The 24,118-nt window shown below is 43.4% G+C and overlaps 1 protein-coding gene across 2 annotated transcripts in view; it reads left to right on the plus strand.

Moving 5' to 3' along the window:
• Positions 1-24,118, plus strand: part of LOC127626687 (anthrax toxin receptor 2-like) — a 102,120-nt gene that overhangs the window by 20,382 nt on the left and 57,620 nt on the right. For both annotated transcript variants that reach the window (XM_052102673.1, XM_052102666.1), the window contains 5 exons: positions 7,380-7,440; positions 7,587-7,679; positions 8,974-9,043; positions 18,044-18,122; positions 18,253-18,348. In XM_052102673.1, the coding sequence (XP_051958633.1) occupies positions 7,380-7,440; positions 7,587-7,679; positions 8,974-9,043; positions 18,044-18,122; positions 18,253-18,348 (399 nt within the window). The remainder of the gene's footprint in view (positions 1-7,379; positions 7,441-7,586; positions 7,680-8,973; positions 9,044-18,043; positions 18,123-18,252; positions 18,349-24,118) is intronic.

The following is a 24,118-nucleotide window of genomic DNA, read 5'->3' on the forward strand; positions in this document are numbered from 1 at the left end:
TCGACATTGTGTCAAAGAAGCGACACTAGGGGTCCATATTTAATCACGTAATGCGCTGAACCGTGTACGTGCGCTGCTGACGCAGGTGCGGGAGGCAGTTACGTGCCAAAGTGACAGGCAGTGTCAGACTGCATGTACCCTTCCCCAACGCCCCATAAAATCATCATAAACCTTTTAGGTTCCCGGCACCCCAAAGGGGGGAACAAGGCGTGGGCATGGGAGCAGGCCGCGCCAGCCATGCCTTTTCTCCCTCGCAGAGTCAAAGCGGCTGGGGCCATCTTAATGCTATCACACGCATCGGGGAAGGCGTTATTTTCCAACTCCTATTCTTTTAGGGGAAAAGACCCCACAGAGACCACCACCTGCCCAGGTTGGGGGGAGGTAAAGAGTGGCGGAATACATCACGTGGGTTTTCAGGCCACATGTGGAAATGGCACAGTGGTAGATCCTACCTGCTGAGAGGGAGGAGTTGCTACAAACACGGTGACCTGGGGGAAGCGGGACTGCCCAAGGGAGACGTGGGTCTGCTCGCAAGGGGACCGTAATGCGGAAAATAGACACGGGTATTAATCCACATGAGGCCCGTCCTGTGGAGCACCTATTCCAGTTCAGAGTAGTTTCAGTACTCGTAGTGGGTCTGGTCGGGGAATTCCTTCACTGAATTCGCAGACCAGAAGGCTAGGGAGCCGAGTTTGTGGTATCTCTTGGGATAATAGTGCACGTGATAGCCTCAGTGGAGGGGAAAGGTGCTAGGTGCAAGCGGTACACCTGGTAAGTTGTTCCGCGTTACCGAGTTCTACCGACTCGGACCTGAGAAAACACGGGACGAGACTGACTCAACTCTGAGATTGTACAATTTTATAAAGGTATTGGGTGTTTCCCAGTCCGCTGCTCTGCATATGTCTGCTAGGGAGGTGCCATTGGCCAGTGCCCACGAGGATGCCACACTTCTCGTAGAGTGTGCTCGAGCCCGCAAGGGGGCAGGCACGGCCTGGGTGTGATAGGCCAATGCTATGGCATCAACAACCCAGTGGGAAAGCCTCTGAATGGAGACAGCGTTCCCTTTCTACTGTCCACCAAAGCAGACAAAGAGCTGCTCAGAACATTTAAAGCTCTGCGTGCAGTCCACATACGCTTGGGAGCCTTCCGGGTCCTCGAGGACGTACGGGAGACTGGGAACCTAGGGAACCAATTGTCTAGCCGTGAGGGGTGAGGGCAGAGGGTTCCAGTCCTGCCCCGTACTCATGGTGGTCCAGGCAAGCATAGTAGACATCTACACGTCAGGCTCAGACTGGACAAGCAGACCCGGAGGTGGCAGCCCAGTCGAGTCATCAGCATCAGATGGCGCTGTGACGCTCTCCGATGCAATGGCGAAATAATCATCCAGCTCGCAGGGTCTGAGGGAGTAAACCGACTGGCCGTGAGGCAATTCGCTCTCACCTCTAGCCCGAACGGAAGCAAGCGGGCATGCTGGGGACGGGTGGTTCGTGGGGATTTACCCAGTGAAACCAAGCCCGCTGTACACCCAAATCACCTTCATCGTGGGGGTGGCTGAAGTGGCTTTCTCTCTTCTCGCACTGAGAACATGAACCATTCATAAAACGCTGCCTGAATGTGATTGCAGCCCATGCACGTGAAAAATTCGACCGCGTGCAGGAACTACACAGGGGCAGAAATACATCTTTAAAAAGATGCGTCCTGAAAGGGATGTTCAACGCCTGCTGCGTATTGTTCTTTTAGAGAAAAAATAAACACTTTTTAGGGAAAAATAATAAAAAATAAATAAAACTGTTGTGCAGAGAAGGAGAAAGCCGCTGATATGTGCCATAGATCCAACAGCATACGCTCTGTAGGGATGAAGTGAACAGTCAATGAATACAGCTGATCACTCAACCGCTCGTCTCCGAAGGAAAATTCTGTTCCGTATGTCTGGTGGCAGGACATGCAAATTCTGTCTGCCAATTAGTCATTGGCCTTTTCTCAAGTTCAGTGATGCACGAGCCTCTCAGGAAAGACTCCTAGTGTCGCTTCTTCGACACAACCTAAATAATGGTGCCCAAAGTGTCCCTTTGCACCTCCTTGCAGTGATTTTGCAAACATGTCTTACATGTGAGAATTAAAATTTTTACTGCCATGTTAATACCACGCAATAGTGAGGGACGTACGTAGGTAAAAATGATATTACAAAATAAGTACATAAAAATGATTTTTGTAAAGCAACTAAAAACATTATAGCTTTTGAAAACTTGGCTGTAAATTGTATAAGTTTATGAAGGACTGGGCTCAAACATTGTGTCAGCATGAAGTTACAAAAGCATCTTCATCTCACACAAACATGTCAGCAATATATTTGTGATACTTTCCATTTACTTCATGATGCTTTCATGATGCTTTCATGAGCATATATGTGTATCTTTGCCCATACATGTACATAGTGTTTTAATTTTGTAAAGTTAATACATATTTGGTCTTGAGTAAACAGCAACATCTGAGGTCAACGTTTCTCTACATGGGTGTGTTGTTTCAGAATTAGTCACGCAGGACAAAGGAAAGCACCTTCTTGTAGTTTATTGAAATAGGTTTTGTCCTGAGAGGAGATATGGAAAAAAGGACAATTCATCTAATTATTTAGCCTCATTACTTGCCTGTTTGGCAAGTTTAAGGCCCAGCAAAACAGGCATTCTCCAGTCATTAGTAATCCCGGAGGCTTGGCTAGTTGATTTCTGCTCAGATTTCCAGGATTTGAGATCATCTGTGCAGCTTTGCACTCTTGCACAGAGATTCTGCAAAAGCCTAAAGAATAGATTTAGCTAGGCCTATATTTTATATTCCAAGAATGGTTTGATTGATGGGCAGAGACAGTTTAAGGTTGATTATATTTTGTGGATTTATATAGGCTACGTTCACACAGAATATGGTTGTCGGTGCTGTTTTAGAGTGCTAAATGTGTTGGTTAAGTTGTTTAGTTGTTTGTCACATCATACAGTGCATTTGCCATACTGTTCAGCACACACTCTTGCCTCTTGTGTGAAAATTGAAAAGACGTATACGTATATGAACTGTGTATCAACCGAAGGATTTAAATCCATTTGCTGTCTTCCATCAGCATTACTCCCACCAGTTTTGTGGTCTGGGTTCAACCCAAATGCTGGACTAAAATAAGTCAGTTAAAAATAAAAGCATTCGAAACCGCTGTCAGTTAATTACGGTAAGATTTGGCTAATAAACATGATTCTCATTTTAAGTATATTTAATTTCTGGTGTTATGGAAGTCTTTGATATTCACTTTAGTCACTATCACTATGGTTACAAGCATTATTCGTGCCATGGCCAGGGGTGGACTGGGATTAAAAAGTGGCCCTGGACTTTCTGGACCAGAGTGGCCCACCACACCCTCCTCTTCAACACACCACACCATACAAAGGCTCATTGATTACATTTTCCAGATACATTTCAAATTTTTTCGTTGAAAAAAGAAATAAGTACTTTATTGACTGCTAGTGTTTGTAAAATGGTCCATTTATTTACTATATGATTTTTTCTGAATTAATTGGTATTTATCTTAATCAAACATTCCATTCCTAAGAATGGAACTAAGAATCATAACTTGCACAGTTCCGTCCAAGGTGCGGACACACCTGGCTGAATTAATGTTTCTCATGATACGAAAGACCTTAATAATCAAAAGATTTAAATATACAACTAAACAGATGTGTAAAAAAGGACTTTGGAAAGCATTCCAAATAGACACAAAGTAATATTTTTCATGACATATTTTCTTCATTCGTGTCAGGCAAGAGCATTATTCAGCAAGGTGTGCAATCTGTGTCTAAAAATACTGTGTTAAGAAGCCACGCTCAAGTTCCCAGTTATGCATTGTGGTATAAATAAATTATGAAAATGACTACAGTGCTCAAGTAAATGTATTTCTTTACTGTCCACCTCTGGGAGCCTCGGACAGGGAGTACCAAAGGGGCCAGTGAGAGGACTCTTGGGAGGCGAACAGGTCTACCTGTGCCTCCCCGAATCTCTCCCAAATCAGCTGGACTGTGGGGGTAGAGTCTCCTCTCCCCATGGAGCATTACCTGCCATGAGAGCTCGTCTGCTGCATGGTTGAGGATGCCCATAAGGCGAGTGGCTCGCAGAGACTTCAACGTCTGCTGATTCCAAAGGAAGAGGCGGCGGGCAAGTTGCAACATGCAAAGTGAGCGTGCACTGCCTTGTACGCCACGGTCGCTGTATTGTCGATCCAGACCAACACATGCTTGTCCTGAATCAACGGCCAAAGCATCCGCAGGGCCAGCGATACTGCCAGTTGATGGCCATTGGAGTCAGGGCCCTGTCCAGAGCCCTGATACTACTTACCCTTTGCACACGGCACCCCAGCCCGAGTTCGAGGCCTCTGTTGGGACCACGACGCACCTCGGGACCTGCTATAAGGGAACGCCCACCCGTAGAATTGCGAGATCTGATCAAGGCCTGAAAGTCTGATGGCACTCTGGTGTGATATTCACACGCTGGGTGCCGTGGAACCTTGCCCACCTCGGGACTCGAGTCTGTAGCCAGTGCTGAAGCGGTCTCATATGCAGAGGATGCCATATGCCCCAGGAGACTCTGAAATAGTTTCACTGGTGCCGCTACCTTCTGCCTGAAGCTTTTCAGGCAGGTCAGCACAGACCATGCACGCTTGGTCATAAGACGTGCCGTGAGAGTGACAGAGACCAACTCCAAATAGATGCTCTGCACACGGGAAAGCTTGCTATTCTCCCAGTTGACCTGAAGCCCGAGTCAGTCGAGATGCTGAAGTACAAGATCACTGTGTGCTCACAATAGATCCCATGAGTGAGCTAGGATTAGCCCATCATCGAGATAATTGAGGATGCTAATGCCCTCCTGCGACCTTGGTAAAACACGAGGATACAGGGACAGACCGAGGGGAGGACCTTGTACTGGTATGCTCATCCCTTGAAGGCAAACCAAAGAAAGGGTCTGGGTCGAGGAAGGATTGATTTGTGAAAGTACACGTCCTTCAGGTCGATGGCCACAAACCAATCCTGATGTCGTACTGACGCCAGGATGCGCTTCTACATTAACATCCTGAACAAAAGCCTGTGTAAGGCCTTTTTCAAGTCACGCAGATCCGTTATTGGGTGTGACCCTCCCCCCCTCTTGGGCACAATAACATAAGGGCTGTAAAAGCCCTTGTGTGATTCGGCTATGGGGACGGGCTCTATTGGCTCCCTTTGCCAGAAGGGTGGCGACCTCTGCCCGGAGGACAGAGGCACCCTTGCCCTGCACCGCAGTGGAGAGGATGCCACTGAACCTGGGTGGGCATCTGGCGCATTGGATCATGTAGCCAAGGCAAATAGTTGAGCCATCGTGAGGGGCTGGAGAGTTATATTCAGGCCTACAGACCCGAGATGACTGGATTTATTGTGCCCAAAAATGTGGTTCACGGCAAGGCAGAGCAGGCACCCCACCTGGAAGACAATCCAGGGGAGACGTGCAGCTCCGCAAGTCCGCAACAAAGTCCGGTTACTGGGGTAGGCGTGCGGCCCCAGAAACCAGCACACTTTCCTGTTCGCCGGCCTGCCATCTCGACAGAGAACTAGGGAACACGAGGTACTCGTGTCCAACTGGTTGACCAAAAAGACTTCCAGCGCTTGGCGGTCACAAGCACGATGACCCAGGGAATGAGAAAACTGCTCTTTTATTGATCATGTGGGTCCCGAGGCCAAGAGGGCACCCAGCAATGTTATACTCACCCCACGCTGGCCCAGGGGCGATGGTGGGGCTGGTTTTCTCAGTTTGCCCAGGCCAGACTATTCGGAGTCAATCGCCTCATCCCTGGGTCGCCAATATGTTTGATTGCCTCTGTCTGCTTCCTCACCGTTGTGTGAAGTCCTCGACAGTGTCACCAAAATGCCCCCTTGGGAGATGGGTGCATTGAGAAAGCGAATCTTCTCAGCGTCATGCTTCTCCACAAGGTTGAGCCACAGGTGCTGCTCTTGGACCACCAGAATGGACATCGTCCGGTCTAGGGTGCACGACATGACCTATGTTGCCCGGATTTCCTGCACCGGGTCGGTTCTACCCTCATGCAGATCTTTCAACGCCTTGGCCTGGTGGACCTGCAGGATGGCCATGGGGTACGCACCATAAATCCAGCAGTGTAAGCATTGGAGATAGGGACGAACACACATGCGTTAGGCTCCGAAGAAAAAATCTGAATGAGTGATGCACGCCATCTCCTTTTACACCCATGGAGAGTGGGTGAAAATTCCACTCGCCATTTCCCATTGGCATTTCCTATTTTAAGCAAAGGTGATTGGGGCTCTCAAGATCGAACCCCTAGTGTCACCACATTGACACAACGTCAAGTTAGTGATTGAAAAAAATAATATTTGTGTACAGATTCTGTTATTATGACAGCAATAATTCATCAAATGATGAAGTAGAGCATTATGACCAGGCACATCTCCAGACACTGTGTAGCAGAGCACACTTTTGGTATTTTAAAGAGCTGAATCAGGTGCCTGGATTGCAGTGGTGGAGGGATGCTGTACAGTCCCAGTAAAACATGCCAGATTGTGGTATTCTGCTTCATCATTAACATCCTGGAACTCCGAACCATACCACAAAATCAGAAATTGTGCCATTGATATTGTTTTCAGATTTAAATTATTCTTTGTGAATTACCTCCATTAGTTTTTCCAAAATTATTATAAAATAATTAACAATATTTCAATTTAACATTTCATTACTCTAATACTAATACTTTGAATCTATTCATGTGTATATAGATACCTGGCATTGAAAGTTAAAACCGTCTTGCAAGGAACTTCCTTGTCTTGTGCCATCTTATAACTCATCAAAGAGCTCTAAAGACCATCCTCAGAATCTTTCATTCCCAGCATTATGATAGCACAGTTTATCAGGTGTCATACTCAATCAGTTCATACGCTTCCTCCACTTCAGTCTAAAGCCTCATCTCCACCACAGATGATTCGGAGGACAATATCTTCCTGTTAATGTTGTCTTTTTGCACATTGTGTACAGAGATTTGCATAGTTTGTCCTTGATTTATGAGGATGATGGGAGAGGTGACGGTGGCCTCTTACAGGCCAGTTTATATGATAATGTCAGCCTGCGCTTTCTAATAGAACTGAAGAAGGAGAATGGCACAGCATAATTTCCCATAACGGCTGACATGGGTCTATCCCGCACCGCACTGCATGATGCTCCTCTCATTGAGCTTGATTTGGCATAGAAAACATCCCGGCGTGAATGCTAAAGACCTTGGAATGGAAAAAAGACTTTTTTCCAAAAGAGATTTTGCATTGACAAGTAATGATTTGAATACATATTTTATCATATAGATCCTCAAGCAGTCATGCACGGAGATCCTCACGGTGGAGCCATCCAGCGTCTGCGTGAACCGTAAGCATTTTAAGAAGTTTTATAGCTATTACTGTTGATGAAATTGTCTCTTTGTGTGAGAGTGTGTTGTGTGTGCATGTTCATAGATTTAGGTCAATGCCAAGAAATGCTTCTCATTATGTCCTCATCTGGTTTACATACCACAGAGTCTTTTGACATTGTTTTGAGGGGGAGCGGATTTACAATGGGAAGACAAGGAGGAGTTCTCTGCAGTTTCAATGTGAATGGGGTTTTTTACAGTAAGTAAAGTTTGAGTGCAAACGTTGACTTCAACTTCACTCTAAGCTTACAGTGGTGCCAAGAAGTATTTGAACACTTTTGGACATTCAGGCCAAACTTAAAAGGATACTTTACCCAAAAATGACAATTCTGTCATCATTTACTTATCCTCATGTTGGTCCAACCCTGTATGACTTTTTTCTTCCATGGACAACAAACTGTTTCATTGTATGGAAAAATAAGATGCTATGAAAGTGAATGGTGACTGAGACTATTTTACTATCTAACATCTTTTGTGTTCCACTTGAAAATTGTTCTTGCTTTTTCCAACTTTAAATTAACGCCATAATATGTTTATATAATGCTACTACATTCATTTATTTTTAAGTGTGGCTTAAAGGGTTAGTTACCACAAATATAAATTCTGCTGTCGTTTTGTAGTTGTCAGATTTGGAACAGTGTGAGTGTGAGTAAATTATGTCAGAAATGTTATGTTTTGGTGTATTATCCCTTTAAGTGTCCAAATATATTCAGAGGCTTCTGTGTATGATAATGCTTAGACAAAACTGCAAGACATATGAGAGATTGTCTGTGAGAGTCAGTTGCAGCATACAGGAAGTGACAATCTGGTCACACCTAGAATGCATTACACCTTGTGGCTTAACGGTTGAGCTTCTAAAAATTCTTAAAGAGTTTCTTAAAGACAGAATGAGATATTCATCTAGACAAAGCGACTTGCATTGCTACATAGAGCCACTGCAGTCAATTTCTTAAAGGGATAGTTCAACCAAAAATGAAAATTCTGTCATAATTTACTCAGCCTCATGCTGTTCCAAAACTGTATGCCTTACTTTCTTCTGTGTATCACAAATGGAGATGATAAGCAGAATGATAGTCACTATTCAATATCATTGTATGGGGAAAAAGTTGCAATGAAATTAAATGGTGACAGAACTGTTTTTAACTCTTCAATTCAAGAGATTTCACCAAACCCTGAATGGTGCTTCCTTTTCAAATGCAGTATCATAACCTCAAGAGACAGATCAACATGTTCTCTTACTGGTTCTGTAACCAGACAGGAAACACATTGAACGTTTTTTCTGGGTGCCTTCAGCAGTGATGAGATAAACAAATCGGTTTTAAATTGAGTGAAAAAATGCCCCTCCTCCCTAAAATCAACTGCACATGTCAGCAGTGTTAGTGAGCCTCTACACCATAACAAATGGCCTTGTGTTAAACATCTGGGAGGGAGTTTATTATCCAACTAGTTTGGCAGCGTAGCATAACACAATCAACTTTCGATTTTTTTTGCAGATGAAAAGCCAAGCAAGGTGAAGAATGACTATGTCCTGTGTTCTGCTCCTGTGCTGTATTCATTGGGACAGTAAGTATTCCAAAATTGTGTGTGTGTGTGTGTGTGTGTGTGTGTGTGTGTTTCAAACAGCAAGTATCATTTACAAATAGCTGAGGTTTGTTTTATGTCTGCCACACTGGAAACTGCCAAGATCATTGAGATCTCCAAATGTGCAGATCTCAACTATATATATGGTGGAGTGGTGGTGGCGTAGTGGCTAAAGCACAAGGCTGTTAATCAGAGAGTCCCTGGTTTGAACGCCACGGCCACCACCATTGTGCCCTTGACTCCAGGTTGTTCCGGGGGGACTGTCCCTGTAATAATTGCACTGTAAGTCGCTTTGGATAAAAGCGTCTGCCAAATGCATAAATGTAAATGTAAATATAACAGTAAGTTCCGGTCCTCTTATCTGATTGGATAAGCAGTGTTCCAAGAGTACTTAAATTCAGTTTAACTTCACTGGAACACTGTTTGTATCACTCTGATTGACTGTGTTTGTGATGTTTGCTCGATTGATCATGCTTTGGCTTTGTTTGGAACTATTTTCATTGGTGTAGCAAAATTGTTTTATGATGCACACGTTAACATGCTTTTGCTTAATTAAATGTATCTTACATTATTTCAAACTCTGAACATACTGCTACAGCCCACAGATCATGCATAATTTCATCTCCAACATTGTGACACATTAAATTACAGTATTGTGCCATTTACCAGCCTACAATGTCATGTCAAAGCATTATGTTATTGAACTGAGTGAGAGACACATCACCCTGTGTAGATCTGGGATTAACTGTGAACAGCTTGTGTGAAATTATGGTCAGATTTTTTAATGTTTGAACCTCTATATGTAGTCGCCATTCCAAAGTCGTGCTTAATTAACTCTTGGCTGGCAACTGTGACCCATTAAGTAGTTTGCTGCTATGAACAGCTAGTAAACACATCTGGTGGAGGGCTTTAAAAGGATGTGCGACAGATGCACCGATTCCCTTTTCCATGCTCCCATTTAAATAATTCACCATGCACTGACACTAGGCACCACAAAACACCTGCAACATGTCTGAGTGCAAGTCTCTCTCTATTCTATCACACGCTGTCCCTTTTTTATTCCATCTGTCCAGTCTGCATACAGAAATTCCCCATCTCTGATTAGAAGCATATCTGGGGTATGCCAGTTTTACCTTGAGAAAAAGAGATGCATTGAGTCAAATGTGCAAACATGATGTTTCCAGAACAATTCTTTCTCTGGGCAACAAATCATAAGAGTGCTGAGCTGGAATAGATTCAATTACCCTTTAATCAATACCACACTAGAAATGTTTTCCTTATACCTAATAATATACATACAGTATATATACTGTGTGTATATATATATATATATCATACTCTAAATCATTTAGCATTCAAATTAATGTTATTAAAATGGTCATTGTGACAAGGATTTTGCAGCAAAAATATCTTTGTTTGGGAAGACAGAGTCTATACAATGTGGGTAATGTTATTATATCATAAAATTATTGCATACATGTATTGATTTTAGTGTTTGTATTTCCTATGGGTTTTTATACAGATATAGAAAAATAGAACCTGTTTGTTATTTTACAATATATTACACATAATATTGTGTTTTCTATCCTGAATTTAAAGGATCTGAAAAATTTAATGAACCACATTTAGTTAATCTTTTAATCTATTTAATCTATTGATAGCCCAATTATTTATATTTTTAAGTACTTTCTGTTAAATAGTAGTGGCTGACTGATATGGATCAGTGTTAATGTCCACACAGTTTTTGTTTAGCTATAAGTTTTGTCTTTACAAAAATAAAGTGTACTTTAAATTTAGTCAGCATTTCATCTTTTATTTCATCATTTCAAAAATAACATATTTTACGATAATGACTATAATGTACAAAATAAATGAATACATTTGTATCAAACTGTAACAGTCCAAACTTTAACCAAACACTTTCGTGACGTAATGCCAGATATCAAGGTCTTATCTGCAGCGACAGCTGTTGGTTCATCAGACCAGGATTTAGGGCATCTGTCAACCTGCCCATTAGTGCTGGCCGGCTCTTTCCCTTTGAGTTTTTGGCTGGTGGGGGTGAGGAACTTTTGTCTGGCAGCAGCATGTCCTCACCTGCATTTTCACAACAACAGTGGAGTGAGAAAATAACTGAGGGACAGAGCTGACACCTGCCTGCAGTGCAAGTAGTGGAACATGCCTCATCAATAATCAATCGGATCTCTCAGGCCACCATTTTAGTTCCATCTGTGTTGGAGATGGGAGATGTGCCCAGATAACATGGCAGCACTGCCTCCATGAGAACTCCTCATTTGCTACATGATACAGATGGACACTCTTTTGAAAATTAAAGACCCCTCAGTAGGGGTGGTAATCAGCAGGGCCCTGACAATAAGATATTTTATTGATATTTGGGCAAAAATATAAATGTAATAAATTTTGCAAAACTTTAAAACTTTAATTTCTACCTTACCTATTTATACCACTCTGTAAAAAATGGATACAAGGTGGCGTATTTATTTTTCACATTGAAAGCTTTCGCAATTAGTTTTTCATATCAGGTTACTCCATTTTTGGATATAATCCATCTTTTCATCAAGTACAGCACCTAGTTCGCCCCTATGCCCCTGTTTAGTGTTAAAAACACTTTGTGAATTAATTGGCAGTAAACCTTTCAGACCGATAATAGATTGCACTTTCTTCTGGACTGTTCCCATAGGGCCATCATATGTGCACAAAGTTCAGTCAGGATGTTGTGTTGCCGTCTGTCATTGCTGATGCATATGTTAGGCCTTTAATAATGCAGGGTGTTCATTTTTATTTTCAAGTTAAGTTAGAAAACCTTCATTGACACCCGTGTCATTGCATTCAGCTACGTCACTTTCATTTTCCATCACCATGTGCTTTGTGACATGAAATCAAACTCGTAGACCACTCTTAGTCTCCTGTGGTGCTAAGAATGGGCTTCTGTGACAGCATGTGCACTTTTGTGTCATTCTGATGAACTTCTGTCACATTTTTTTCAACTGTGCATTTCTTGACAAACGAAAACCATTTGATGTTTGAGGCAGCAACAGTTTTCTCAGTTTAGCGTGTACTCAAAAAGTGAAGTCATTACACTTACTTAATTGAATTTGAAAAAGTTTTTACAAGAAATGTTATGTATTTCATTCAGATTAAGTCAGTTTCATTGAGTCAACATAATTTAGTTGGATTAAGTCAAATCAATATACTACAGTAGTTTTAACTCAACTTCATTAGATTAGTCAAACTCAATTTACTAAGGTTTTATGCAGTTACATTTCTTATTGAGGCCTTTCTTTATTTTAAATGTTATTAGTACATGCCTGGTGAGCAAATATAAGGACCTCAGCCTAACCACAAGCACCATTCAATCACCACAATGGTAACCCCCAAAACTTCAGCCTAAATTACACTCTTTTTTAATACCAATATTAGTGTGAACATTAAATGTTAACAAATGTCCTCATATTCTCCAAAAAAAATCTAGAATTGTGTTGCTTTAGTTTAGTAAGCTGAACAGGCAGCACAAATCTTTTATTTTTTAAATTTTGGGACTCATCTGTTTTCAGTATAAATGTCATCACTGGGAGTCTTTTGTGAGGTTACCACCTTTGATATGGGAGATTTAGCATGTCTTCTTGTTTTTAGAGTACATTTGATAACTGAACAAGCCAGTCTTCATTGATTGTGAGGTGTGTTGCAATAAGGACTTCTGTAATAAAATAATTCTGGCAAATTTGAAAGTCATTAGGCCATTTAAAAATGCTGATTGAATGTGATAAGTTATCACAAAGCATTAAACAAATAGTCCTGAAAACATTTTTAAAATCTGCTCTATCCAACATAATTTTGGAGTGTCCAGTCTTATTCAAGGAAGTGAAAGATCAGATGAAATCGCTTGTCAAGGGCAGTTTCCTTTCAAGACAAGTGTGAACATATTTCCAATAGAAATAGGATGTTTGAGAAGTACATATTGCAGGGCTCGTCCCTTTTTATTAAAATAGAAAATAGGCTTCAATAAAGTCACAGCTATGCACCATGATTTGTTATTGCTAGTCGGTTATCGGTGGTACAAAGGGAGAGACATTCTCATTATAGAGAGCATTTGTTAGGAAAAAACATCTGTGTTGTACAACATGTGTCATCCATATGTTTGCTCCGTTTTTCATGGGAATGATTATATCTGCTAAAAGTGCATTTCCCCGTCTGTCGCTCACTTCGACGTTGTGTCGAAGAAGAGACACTAGGGGTCTCTCTTGAGCACCGAATATGACTCTGATCTATGAAAAAAGTCCAATGAGAAGTTTCCAGATAGTATTTGCATACCCCGCCCCCGGACATACGGGTATAAAGGCGAGGAAATACTATGAGTTTATTCAGAAATTTTCTTCGGAGCCGATGGTCGTGTATGCAGTCAGCTGCGATTTACACACCTGTTCCTGTTCCTCTGACGCTGTCTGCTGTTGGTTTCTACGGCGCATTACAGCGGCTTTCTCCTTCTCTGCACGGCAGTGCAGTTGCCCCTGGGCACATCAACAGTGCAGTTAAAAGAGTTATTTTCTCTAAAAGAGCAAATACACAGCTGGCGTTGAACGTCCTTTTCAGGTTGCGTCTTTTTAAAGACGTGTTTCCGCCTCTGTGTAGTTTGTGGATGCGGTTGATTTCTCCCCTCCTCTGACGGTCATAAAAGCTGCCTTGCGTGCCTGGGCTGCGATTACACGCAGGCAGCGTTTTATGAATGGTCTATGTTCTCAGTGCGAGAAAATAGCCATAACAGCATTTGGGGACAATGGCGGGCTCTGTTCGCCGGGTAAATCCCCTCAAACCACCCGCCTCCCCGGCACGCTTCCACGCTACCTGAACGCGGTACCTCCGCCCTCAGCCCCACGACTGTTCCCTGGCCGGCCGGTTCAGACGAGTCCAGAGGACGCCAACATCGGATCTCCTCCTCAGTCACGAACCCGCCCCCTGCCGGTCTACCGGCTGTTGTAGACACGATTAACCAAGCCAAAGCCCCATCCACCAGGCACCTTTACTCCCTAAAGTGGCGCCTGTTCGCAAATTGGTGTTCTTCCCGAGCTGAAGACCCACAGAGGTGCGCAGTTAGGTCAGTGCTTTTATTTTTACAGGAGAGATTGGAGGGGAGGCTTCCCCCTTCCACCCTTAAGGTGTATGTCGCCGCCATCGCGGCTCACCACGATGTAGTTGATGGCAAGTCTCTGGGTTAGCATGACTTAATTATCAGGTTCCTAAGAGGCGCCTGAAGGTTAAATCCCTCCCGGCCAAGCCTGTTCCCCTCCTGGGATCTCTCAGTGGTCCTCACGGACCTCCAGAGACCCCCCTTCGAGCCGCTAGATTCAGCTGGACTCAGGGCCCTCTCTCTCAAAACGGCCCTGCTGATCGCGCTCTCCTCCATCAAGAGGGTCAGGGATCTGCTAGCGTTATCTGTCAGCTACACTTGCCTGGATTTCGGTCCGGCAGACACATATGTGATCCTAAGACTGCGGCCGGGCTACGTGCCCAAGGTTCCTACCATGCCCTTCAGAGATCAGGTAGTGAGCCTGCAAGTGCTGCCCTGGGAGGAGGCAGATCCAGCCCTTTTGTTGCTGTGTCCGGTACGTGCTTTGTGTACCTATTTGGACAGCACACAGAGCTCTAGACGTTCTGATCAGCTCTTTGTCTGCTTCGGGGACAGCGGAAAGGGAATGCTGTCTCCAAACAGAGGCTCACCCACTGGGTTGTCGATGCCATTTAATTGGCTTTTCACACCCAGGCTGTGCCCCCCCCCCTTGTGGGTTCGAGCACACTCAACCAGAAGCGTTGCGTCCTCGTGGGCACTGGCCAGGGGCACCTCCCTGGCAGACATTTGTAGTGCAGTGGGGTGGGCAACACGTAATACCATTGCGACCGTACAATCTCCGGGTTGAGTCAGTATCGTCCCGTGTTCTCTCAGGTCCGAGCCCGTAGAACTCAGTAACACGCTTACGAACTGGCCAGGTTAATCGCTTGCGCCTAGCTTCGCGCTCGCCTCCATCAAGAGGGTCAGGGATCTGCTCACGTTATCTGTCAGCGACACTTGCCTGGATTTCGGTCCGGCAGACACATATATGATCCTAAGACTGCGGCCGGGCTACGTGCCAAAGGTTCCTACCACGCCCTTCAGAGATCAGGTAGTGAGCCTGCAAGTGCTGCCCCGGGAGGAGGCAGATCCAGCCCTTTTGTTGCTGTGTCCAGTACGTGCTTTGTGTACCTATTTGGACAGCACACAGAGCTCTAGACGTTCTGATCAGCGCTTTGTCTGCTTCGGGGGACAGCGGAAAGGGAACGCTGTCTCCAAACAGAGGCTCACCCACTGGGTTGTCGATGTCATTTAATTGGCTTTTCACACCCAGGCCGTGACCCCCCCCCTTCTTGTGGGTTCGAGCGCACTCAACCAGAAGTGTTGCGTCCTCGTGGGCACTGGCCAGGGGCACCTCCCTGGCAGACATTAGTAGTGCAGCGGGGTGGGCAACACGTAATACCTTTGTGACCTTACAATCTCCGGGTTGAGTCAGTATCGTCCCGTGTTCTCTCAGGTCCGAGCCCGTAGAACTCAGTAACACGCTTACGAACTGGCCAGGTTAATCGCTTGCGCCTAGCGTCCTTTCCCTCAGGTAAAACTGTGCGCCTGTTTGTCCCAGGAGACCCCATCTCTCGGATCCCTGGATGATTCCTCCCTAGCCCTCGTGGGTCCGCAGTTCAGTGGAGGAACTCACCGACCCAATCCACTGCGGGTACTTAATCTACCCTCTACTGGAATAGGTGCTCCACAGGTCAAAGACTCCTACGCGGACTCAACCTGTGTGTATTTTCCGCGGTACGGTCCCCTTACAAAAGTGGACCCGCGTTTTCCTTAGGCAGTCCCCGGCTGCCCTCCGGTCGTCGTGTTGTAGCAACTCCCCCCTCCTTGAGGCTGGATCTACCACCGAGCCACTTTCCACATGTCACCTAAAGAGCCCATGTGATGTATTTACCATGCTGACCTCCCCTTTCGGGCAGGTGTGGTCTCTGCAGGGTCTTTTCCCCCTGAAAGAATAGGAACATGGGTAAGACCCCCTTCCCTTGATGCATGTATGGGCCCCGGCTGTGATTGCTCTATTTAAGAAACATAGAGAGAAAAGAGGCCCGGCCAGGCTTGGCCCTTTCCCAGGTTGGTAAGCATCACCTTGTTCCCCTCGTTAGGGTAACCAGAAGGAATCTGATGACTTTATGGGGCATTGGGGAAGGGTACGTGCAGCCTGATACAGCTGGTCGTGTTTGCACGTAAGAGTACCTGCCCGCTTCTGTATCAGCAGTTCACATACATGGCTCAGCGCATGGCACAATCCAATTGGGACCCCTAGTGTCGCTTCTTCGACACAACGTCGAAGTGAGCGACAGACGGGGAATGTCTAGTTTACGTATGTAACCTCAGTTCCCCGATGGAGGGAACGAGACGTTGTGTCTTCCCTGCCACGTCGCTGAGCCGAGCCACTGTTGTGGCCGGACCATTTCCGGCTCCTCAGAAAAATCCTGAATGTACTCATAGTATTTCCTCGCCTTTATACCGGTATGTCCAGGGGCGGGGTATGCAAGTACTATCTGCCAACTTCTCATTGGCCTTTTTTCATAGATCAGAGGCATATTCGGTGCTCAAGAGAGACCCCTAGTGTCGCTTCTTCGACACAACCTCTCGTTCCCTCCATCGGGGAACTGAGGTTACATACGTAACCTAGATGTTTGTCAGCATTTAAGATTATATACTGTAGCATATAGATGGCCTCAAGCTCAGAGCTAACACACATGGACTAATAGGGACAGAGCCTGATTGGTAGAATATTTCTCTCAGAGCTTTCCCCTACACCAAACAGATAGCACATATATCCAGCTTGATTAACAACCTGCCTCCCATTGGCATGTATTGAGTATGTCAGCTAAATTAGCCTCTCCTCTCTTTCATTCCACACACGGACCTAGTTAACATGCAAAAAGCCCTTCAAAAGCTTCCCACAGCATCTGAACAACCACAATTCAAGCAAACAGTATCCAAAGTCCAAAGTCCAAAAAAAATAACTACATTACAAACATTGTTAGTGATTCTGTACTGCAGTTTAGGATATTTTGGGAAACACCCCTTGGAGGGTTGGTTTTTCATTTGTTTTTGTTTTTGAGGGAACCCATCAGTCTCATTCTGCTTCCTTAGGAATGCCCAATTCCAAAACCTTTGTGAAACCTTTGCTGTTTGTTGTAGCTAACTCTTTCTATCCTGTATCTCCACTATATCTTCTCCGGCTCTGCAGACAGAGGGCTGTCTTTTTACATATTCTCTCATATTGGGAGGGATCTCAGGCGTTCAGTCAGTCGATTTCCTGCTTGAGGATTCTCATTAGCCCCATGGTAATTGTCTCCTGCATAACAGACATATGGAAATTACAGTGCCGTTCATCATTAGTGCCATAATTGCAAGCCACCTTCAACTTCCTCCTCTGTAAATAAGAGAGAATGTTTTCTCAAAATTCTGTTCCCAGGATTAAACTTGTATTATTGCTAAAACCACCAGTAAGCATAACTATTAATTATAAGGCAAGGTTAGTATTGTGTTTAATTTGTATTATTGTTTTGTATTTTGGTTTTCAATTCAGTTTTGTTTCCATTAGTTTTAATTTTGTATATAAGTTATAATTAAATTTCTGTTTAATGAAATAAAAAAAATATTCAGTAAGAAAACAATTTCTCAAAGTAATGCTTAAGCATAGAAAATGCCAATGACTTTAATTTTTCAATTGTATCATTTTCTAAATATTTCTAAATTAGGCTCTGTTGTTTCTTTCAGATTAGCTTCCCTATTGCTGCAACTTTTAAAAGTAAATTTGAACTTTCATTGCTCAGCCATGTTCACGTACATAACTTTATTGATCTAAAAATACCATTCCAATGGGCTTTTATGTTTTTTTCCTACAGACAAATTGAGGTTCTGATCAGTCTGAATAATGGCACATCGTATATTACCAGTGCTTTCACCATCACTGCCTCTTCGTGTGTAAGTCATCTAAGATCAGCTTTCTGGAGGGAAAACAAGCCATAAATGTATCTTGTGCTTTTTTCCCCATAACATTTTTCTATTGTCCTCTTTTTAAGCTAAGCTCTGTAAATGTTCCTTCTCTCATTAGTCGGACGGCACAGTGGTGGTCATCGTGATCTTGGTGCTATTGCTCCTGTTGGCTTTGGCTCTGATGTGGTGGTTCTGGCCTCTCTTCTGCACAATCGTAAGTGCCACAATATGTCCTGAAAGGGACTCTTCTTCTGTCCACACTACATATATCCTGTGAATGATTTTCTTTCTCTTTTCATTCCCACAATCAATATTGAGATTAAATTGGGATTGACATTAATTATGATTGGGGTGAAAAATCCCTCTTCGTATTTTTCACTGTAAATTCTCTTGTGGTTTAGATTATCAATTTAGTAAGATAGGAAATCGGCAGTAGTTTCAGCTATTGCTGAAAACATACACATCTTTACATTTTGGTAAAGACAATCTATTAATAGACTAACTTTGTTTAATTTACTTTTATAATGGCTTTAGTTACATTTAGCTTGTAAATAAAATTGTGGTTTTAGAGACCCAGTTTGAAATAAAAATGTGTTAACTTTGAAAATTAAGGGAAGTACTATACACAACAACAGGCCTAACCACATCCTGAATATTCATTTGACATATACAAGACAGCTGCCAAAAATATAGAACTACTGCATATGTGTAAAGAGCAGAAAAGGAAAGCTCTCTTCTTGTTACTTCTTTGAGTTTCATCACTAGTTTTAATTGTCTAGAATTTACATCAGGACAAAAAACAGGGGAAAAACATCAAGCCAAAATATTTTGTCAAAAAAAGCTAGAATCTACAGATAAAATCTTGGTTACTGTCGTAACCTCCGTTCCCTGATCGAGTGAACGAGACATTGTGTCGATTTAGTGACACTAGGGGCCTCTTTTGATAGCCTCGGTTACCTCTTATATTTGAGAAAAGGCCAATGAGAATTGGCGAACAGAATTTTCATGCCCTTCCCACATACGGGTATAAAAGGAGGGAAGTGTGCATCTGTTCAGACAGGTTTTGAGTTGAGTAGCTGAGAGTAGCTGAGAGTAAGGCCATTTCAGCGGCTAGTACAGTGTTGTGGCAAGAGGAGCAAAATGTCTCATTTCCTCCATCAGGGAGCAGAGGATATGACAGTAACCGAGACGTTCCCCTTCTGTCACTCACTCAACGTTGTGTCAATATAGTGACACTAAGGGTCCCTATCTAAAAATGGCACAAGACTGAACCTTATTACGTTGACTGCTGATGCAGGTGCAAGTAAGCTACTTCGTTCAAAAATAGCAGGTGCATAAGCACGTAACCTTCCCCAACGCCCCAGAAGACGCCATGAAGTTCCCCACATCTCTGAGGGGGGAAGCAATGTAACTAGCATGGGAGCAGGCCGCTCCAGCTGCAGCATTTTCTCTCTCTATGTTTTCTCTCCATAGAGTGTTAGATGCAGCTGGGGCCATCTAACGCTATACCACGCATACCACGTTCTTTTCCTATCCTATTCTTTCAGGGGGAAAAGACCCAGCGGAGACCACATTCTGCCCAGCAGGGGAGGTTAAATATGTCACATGGCTTACCAGCCACATATGGAGGTGGCGCGGTGGTAGATCCTGCCTCGACGGGGAGGAGCTCTACAAACACCGCGACTGGGGGAGAGAAGGGAACTCTGCCCAAGAGACGCGGGTCAGCCGACAGGGGGGCCATACTGCAGAAAATACATCACAAGAGGTAACCGGAGTAATCCGTAACTGTGGAGCACCTGTTTCTGTACAGGCAACTCGGTGCCTGCAGTGGGTCTGGCTGCGAACTCCACTGCTAAATTCGGAGCCAGAGGGCTAGGGAGGAAAGACATCCAGGGTCCATGACTTGTGGACTTGACTGGGTGAGTAGAGCGCACGTCTCGCCTCTCTGCAGATGTCTGCTAGACAGTGCCATTGGCCAGTGCCCACGAGGATGCCACACTCCTCGTAGAGTGTGCTCGAACCGGCAAGGGGGCAGGCACGGCCTTGGTCTGGTAGGCCAACGCAATGGCGTCCACCCTGCTGTCAAGGTTAATGAGAGCAGACGAGTGGGGAAGTTGGTTTCGGGCAGTAAAAGGTGCCCTCCATGAGTTCGTCAGTTCACCATGCACCTCCGAGAGGAAAGGAACCTGTGACTGGCACCACAAACCCACGAACCAATCGTTTAGCCGCGAGGGCAGAGGGGAGAATGGAGGCTTCCAGTCCAGCCCAACACTCACAGCGGCCCGAGCAAGCATAGGGGACAGCTTGGCATCGACCTCAGACTGGGCCGGCATACCTGAAGGCGCTAGCCCAGTTGAGTCCTCAGTGTTGGAGTCTGCCAAAATGCTCTCCGATGCAGTGGCAAAATGTTCTGGTTACTTTCGTAACCTCCGTTCCCTGAATGAGAGAACGAGATGTTGTGTCGATATAGTGACACTCGGGAAGCCCGAGACACCTCTGATTTTGTGATATTTTCAAACCAATCATCAAGCCGTGAGGGTTCAGGGGAGAGCGGAGTGTTTCACTGTAGCCCGATGCTCGGGACTGCCCGTGAAAGCATGTCCATAATTTCTGTGTCAGCCTGTGACTGGGCAACCATATCTGAGGGGGGAAGCCCAGCCGAGGATTCCGTATCCAACTGGACGAGGCTGCTCTCCGATGCTGCGCTCGAGAGCTCATCATCTTCGCACTGAGACGAGCCAGCAGACTCATCCGGAAGCCCGATCGGTGCAAACGTGTTTGCTGGGGAAGAGAAAAGAAGATAAAATTAGCTGAAAATGCGTCGTATCTCCAACAGTGTATGCTCTTACGCCCGTTTCACACATTCTCCGTTTGCAGTGCGTATGCGGTTCATATGCGGTGCGTATACGGTACAGGAGCAGCACGCGCTATAGTGCTTTCATACATGCTGCGTTTGCAGTGCGCTACTGATCTGGAGTTTCTGTGTGCCACAAAATTTAAAATGTGTAAATAATTTTGATTTTAAATCCAAACGTTAACTTTGACATTGTTTAAGACATTGAAACAGTATGAACATTTATTTTAATCATTGTGATTCTTTGTTTTACATGTAGTTCGAGTTGTTGACAGAAGAAAAACTATAGCGCGATATCTGTTGCTAAGAAGGAGAAGAATGAGATGCATTTGCGTTCACTCTGTCAATTTTTAGGGTAAAAAAATCATATATGATGGCATTTTGCAACTTTTGGGACTTTTTTGTTTTTCTTGACCCTGTAATTTAGTAACTGTAGAACACATTAACTGTAATTATAAAACATAACTGACCTTTTCACACTGCCCCAACCAGTGTTGGGTGTAATTGGATTACAAAGTAATTAGTCACTGTAATATAGTTACTTTTAGGCACAAAATGTAGTGTAAAGCATTACATTTGAAATTCTTGCTCTCAGATTACTGTTACTGACTGTCAATGAAAGTAATTTATTTTAAGCCCTGCTTATCTATCTATCTATCTATCTATCTATCTATCTATCTATCTATCTATCTATCTATCTATCTGTCTATCTATCTATCTATCTATCTATCTATCTATCTATCTATGTTTTTGTTTTAGAAAGTAACTTAAAAGTAATTAGTAATGTGATTACTAATATGTAATAATCAGTTTGTATCATTTTTTTGTGGATTACTTTTTAAGTAACTTACCCAACACTGGCCCCAATAAACATCAGTATGGTGATCACACAGAGCCAACAAACCTCAACGATGGTTGGAATTTGATTTATGTTACTGTTTTTGGAGTAGTATGAATTAGCCTTAAACGTTCTGTGGTTTGATATCTACATAAATAAAACATCAGCATTCATAGCTTTACATTTTATTTGTCTTGAGAAACATTTCAACCTAGCAGGAAATTCAGAAAAAAAAAAAAAAAAATACTGTTAAACTTGAGAAATAAAATGACAAAAACATACTGTAAATTCAATCAGAAGATGCTTTTATAATTGGTCCAGAGAGAAAAAACCTGATGGCAAGTAGACTGAAGCAAGAGCTGTGCATTGACTTACAGTGACTCTTTAAATTGTACTACAGCACTATGGTTATAGTCTCCTTGCATAAACAAAGTGGTTGAGAACTAATTGCTTTCTGTTACATGAACAACTAGTTGTCAGCCTATTATTTTTGGAACTGATGTTTTTTGTTGTCTGTTTTACTTTTTATGGTTTGTAATGACACTGACATGACTGATATTCACCACCAGTTGAATACTCCTGATTTACATTACCAAGCAGTTGTTTGATTTTTTTTGTACCCAAATACAAAATACAATGTCACATGTTCAGTTGCCTAAGAGACACATATTACAAAACAAAGAGAAAAGTTCACTCTCCTATACTTAGGATAATAATTAAAATAAAAAAGCAGCAACACTTCTGTGGCTTTAACAAGCTTATACATACAGATGGTGCACTTCCGAAATATCTAGGATTCAAAGGCTGGCGAGTATCGCTGTGGCAATCAGCATCTCTGCATCACCAAATGAAATGCACCACATCTCTTTGAAAACCTGGCGGGAGCAGTTCCAGGATGAGATGGAAGCATATTTTGGAAAACCAACAAAGGCATTAAAATGTAAACCCCCCGCAGCATGTCTGGACAAGGCCCTGTTTGTCCTGGTGGAGGAGCTGCTGTTCCTCTCCATCAGGGACCCCGGCACAAGAGAAGGGCCATGTGTGCTTTGTTAATATTTAAACTGAAACTGCCAGTTTTCAGCAATCAGAGAAATACAGAAGCACCCCCCCCCCAACCCCCCCCACAAAAAAAACCCACACACACACATGCATTAATATACACTGCTACACTAACACACACAAACACATCTTTTGACAGACTTGATATTTTGCCAAATACGTGTCAAATCAAATGTGGCTATTTTTACTTAATTTTGGTTGTAAGAAAGTGTCAAATTAAGTTTTGTGTTTTTGACAAGGTCAAACCACGATAGCACATGTGTCTGTCATAGAAGTTTATTTAAAGGTGAAGTGTTTCTGCGCCATTAGTGTCATGATATGGAATTACAAAAATAATGTTTTCAAAAAGGTTTTCTGAACACTCCTCGCGTCAGTAAACAGATAGTCCCATCCCAAACTCATCCCATTGGTTGAGCCAATAATGCTGTGTTGGGCTAGTTGGAATGCTCAAATGTTAATAGCACCAAAAAGTGTTTATACATTCAAGAAAATCAACCTACAAATAACTTAATATTTATGTTATTGTTAAGATATGTTGTCTCTGCATATGAAGTTAGGATAAGAGAATGTATTTTAGCATCCAACACTCTTCAGCTTTTAAATTGCCTGTTGTGATTGTGCATCATCTTAGAATACAAGCATCTGTTTCTTTATATTGTGATAATACCCTCTCAGATCATTAATCTGCTATTTTACTACAAACAGGTTAATTTTATGTTAATTGAAATGCACCATTTTAATTTGTAAATATGCTACCTGCTACTTGTCCATGATCATGTTAAGCCTGGGAAACAGCTTGACACCACAGTGTGTTCAGAGAGGTGAAATTAACAGATTATAAACTCGAATTGGACAATTATCCCAAAAGCCATATGGGGACGTTGAACCACTGGACTGTGATTGGTTGATTCCACAGCTGTGCCCCCAGTTCTTAGCCTCTCATGCAAATGTCTGATGGCTAAATATAATGGCATTTTGGAATTAATTATATGCACTTCATTGTCCGAGTTGCAATTGTAGGGTTGCCCTGACACCACATCTGTCTGTCAGGTAGTTTGAGAACCTAACAGCCCAGTATGTAATTTGTGTAATGCCTTATTTATCCCACAATATGTCTCAGAAATATAAACCTGCCCTTTAATTACTCAATAAAACAGCTAATCCTTTTGCACAAGGTTCTGTCCAAAGTTATGGTAATCATTGCATGCTGGGGCCCCACACATGTATTTGACT

Source organism: Xyrauchen texanus, chromosome 3 (assembly GCF_025860055.1).
Source record: "Xyrauchen texanus isolate HMW12.3.18 chromosome 3, RBS_HiC_50CHRs, whole genome shotgun sequence".
Taxonomy (NCBI): Eukaryota; Metazoa; Chordata; class Actinopteri; order Cypriniformes; family Catostomidae; genus Xyrauchen; species Xyrauchen texanus.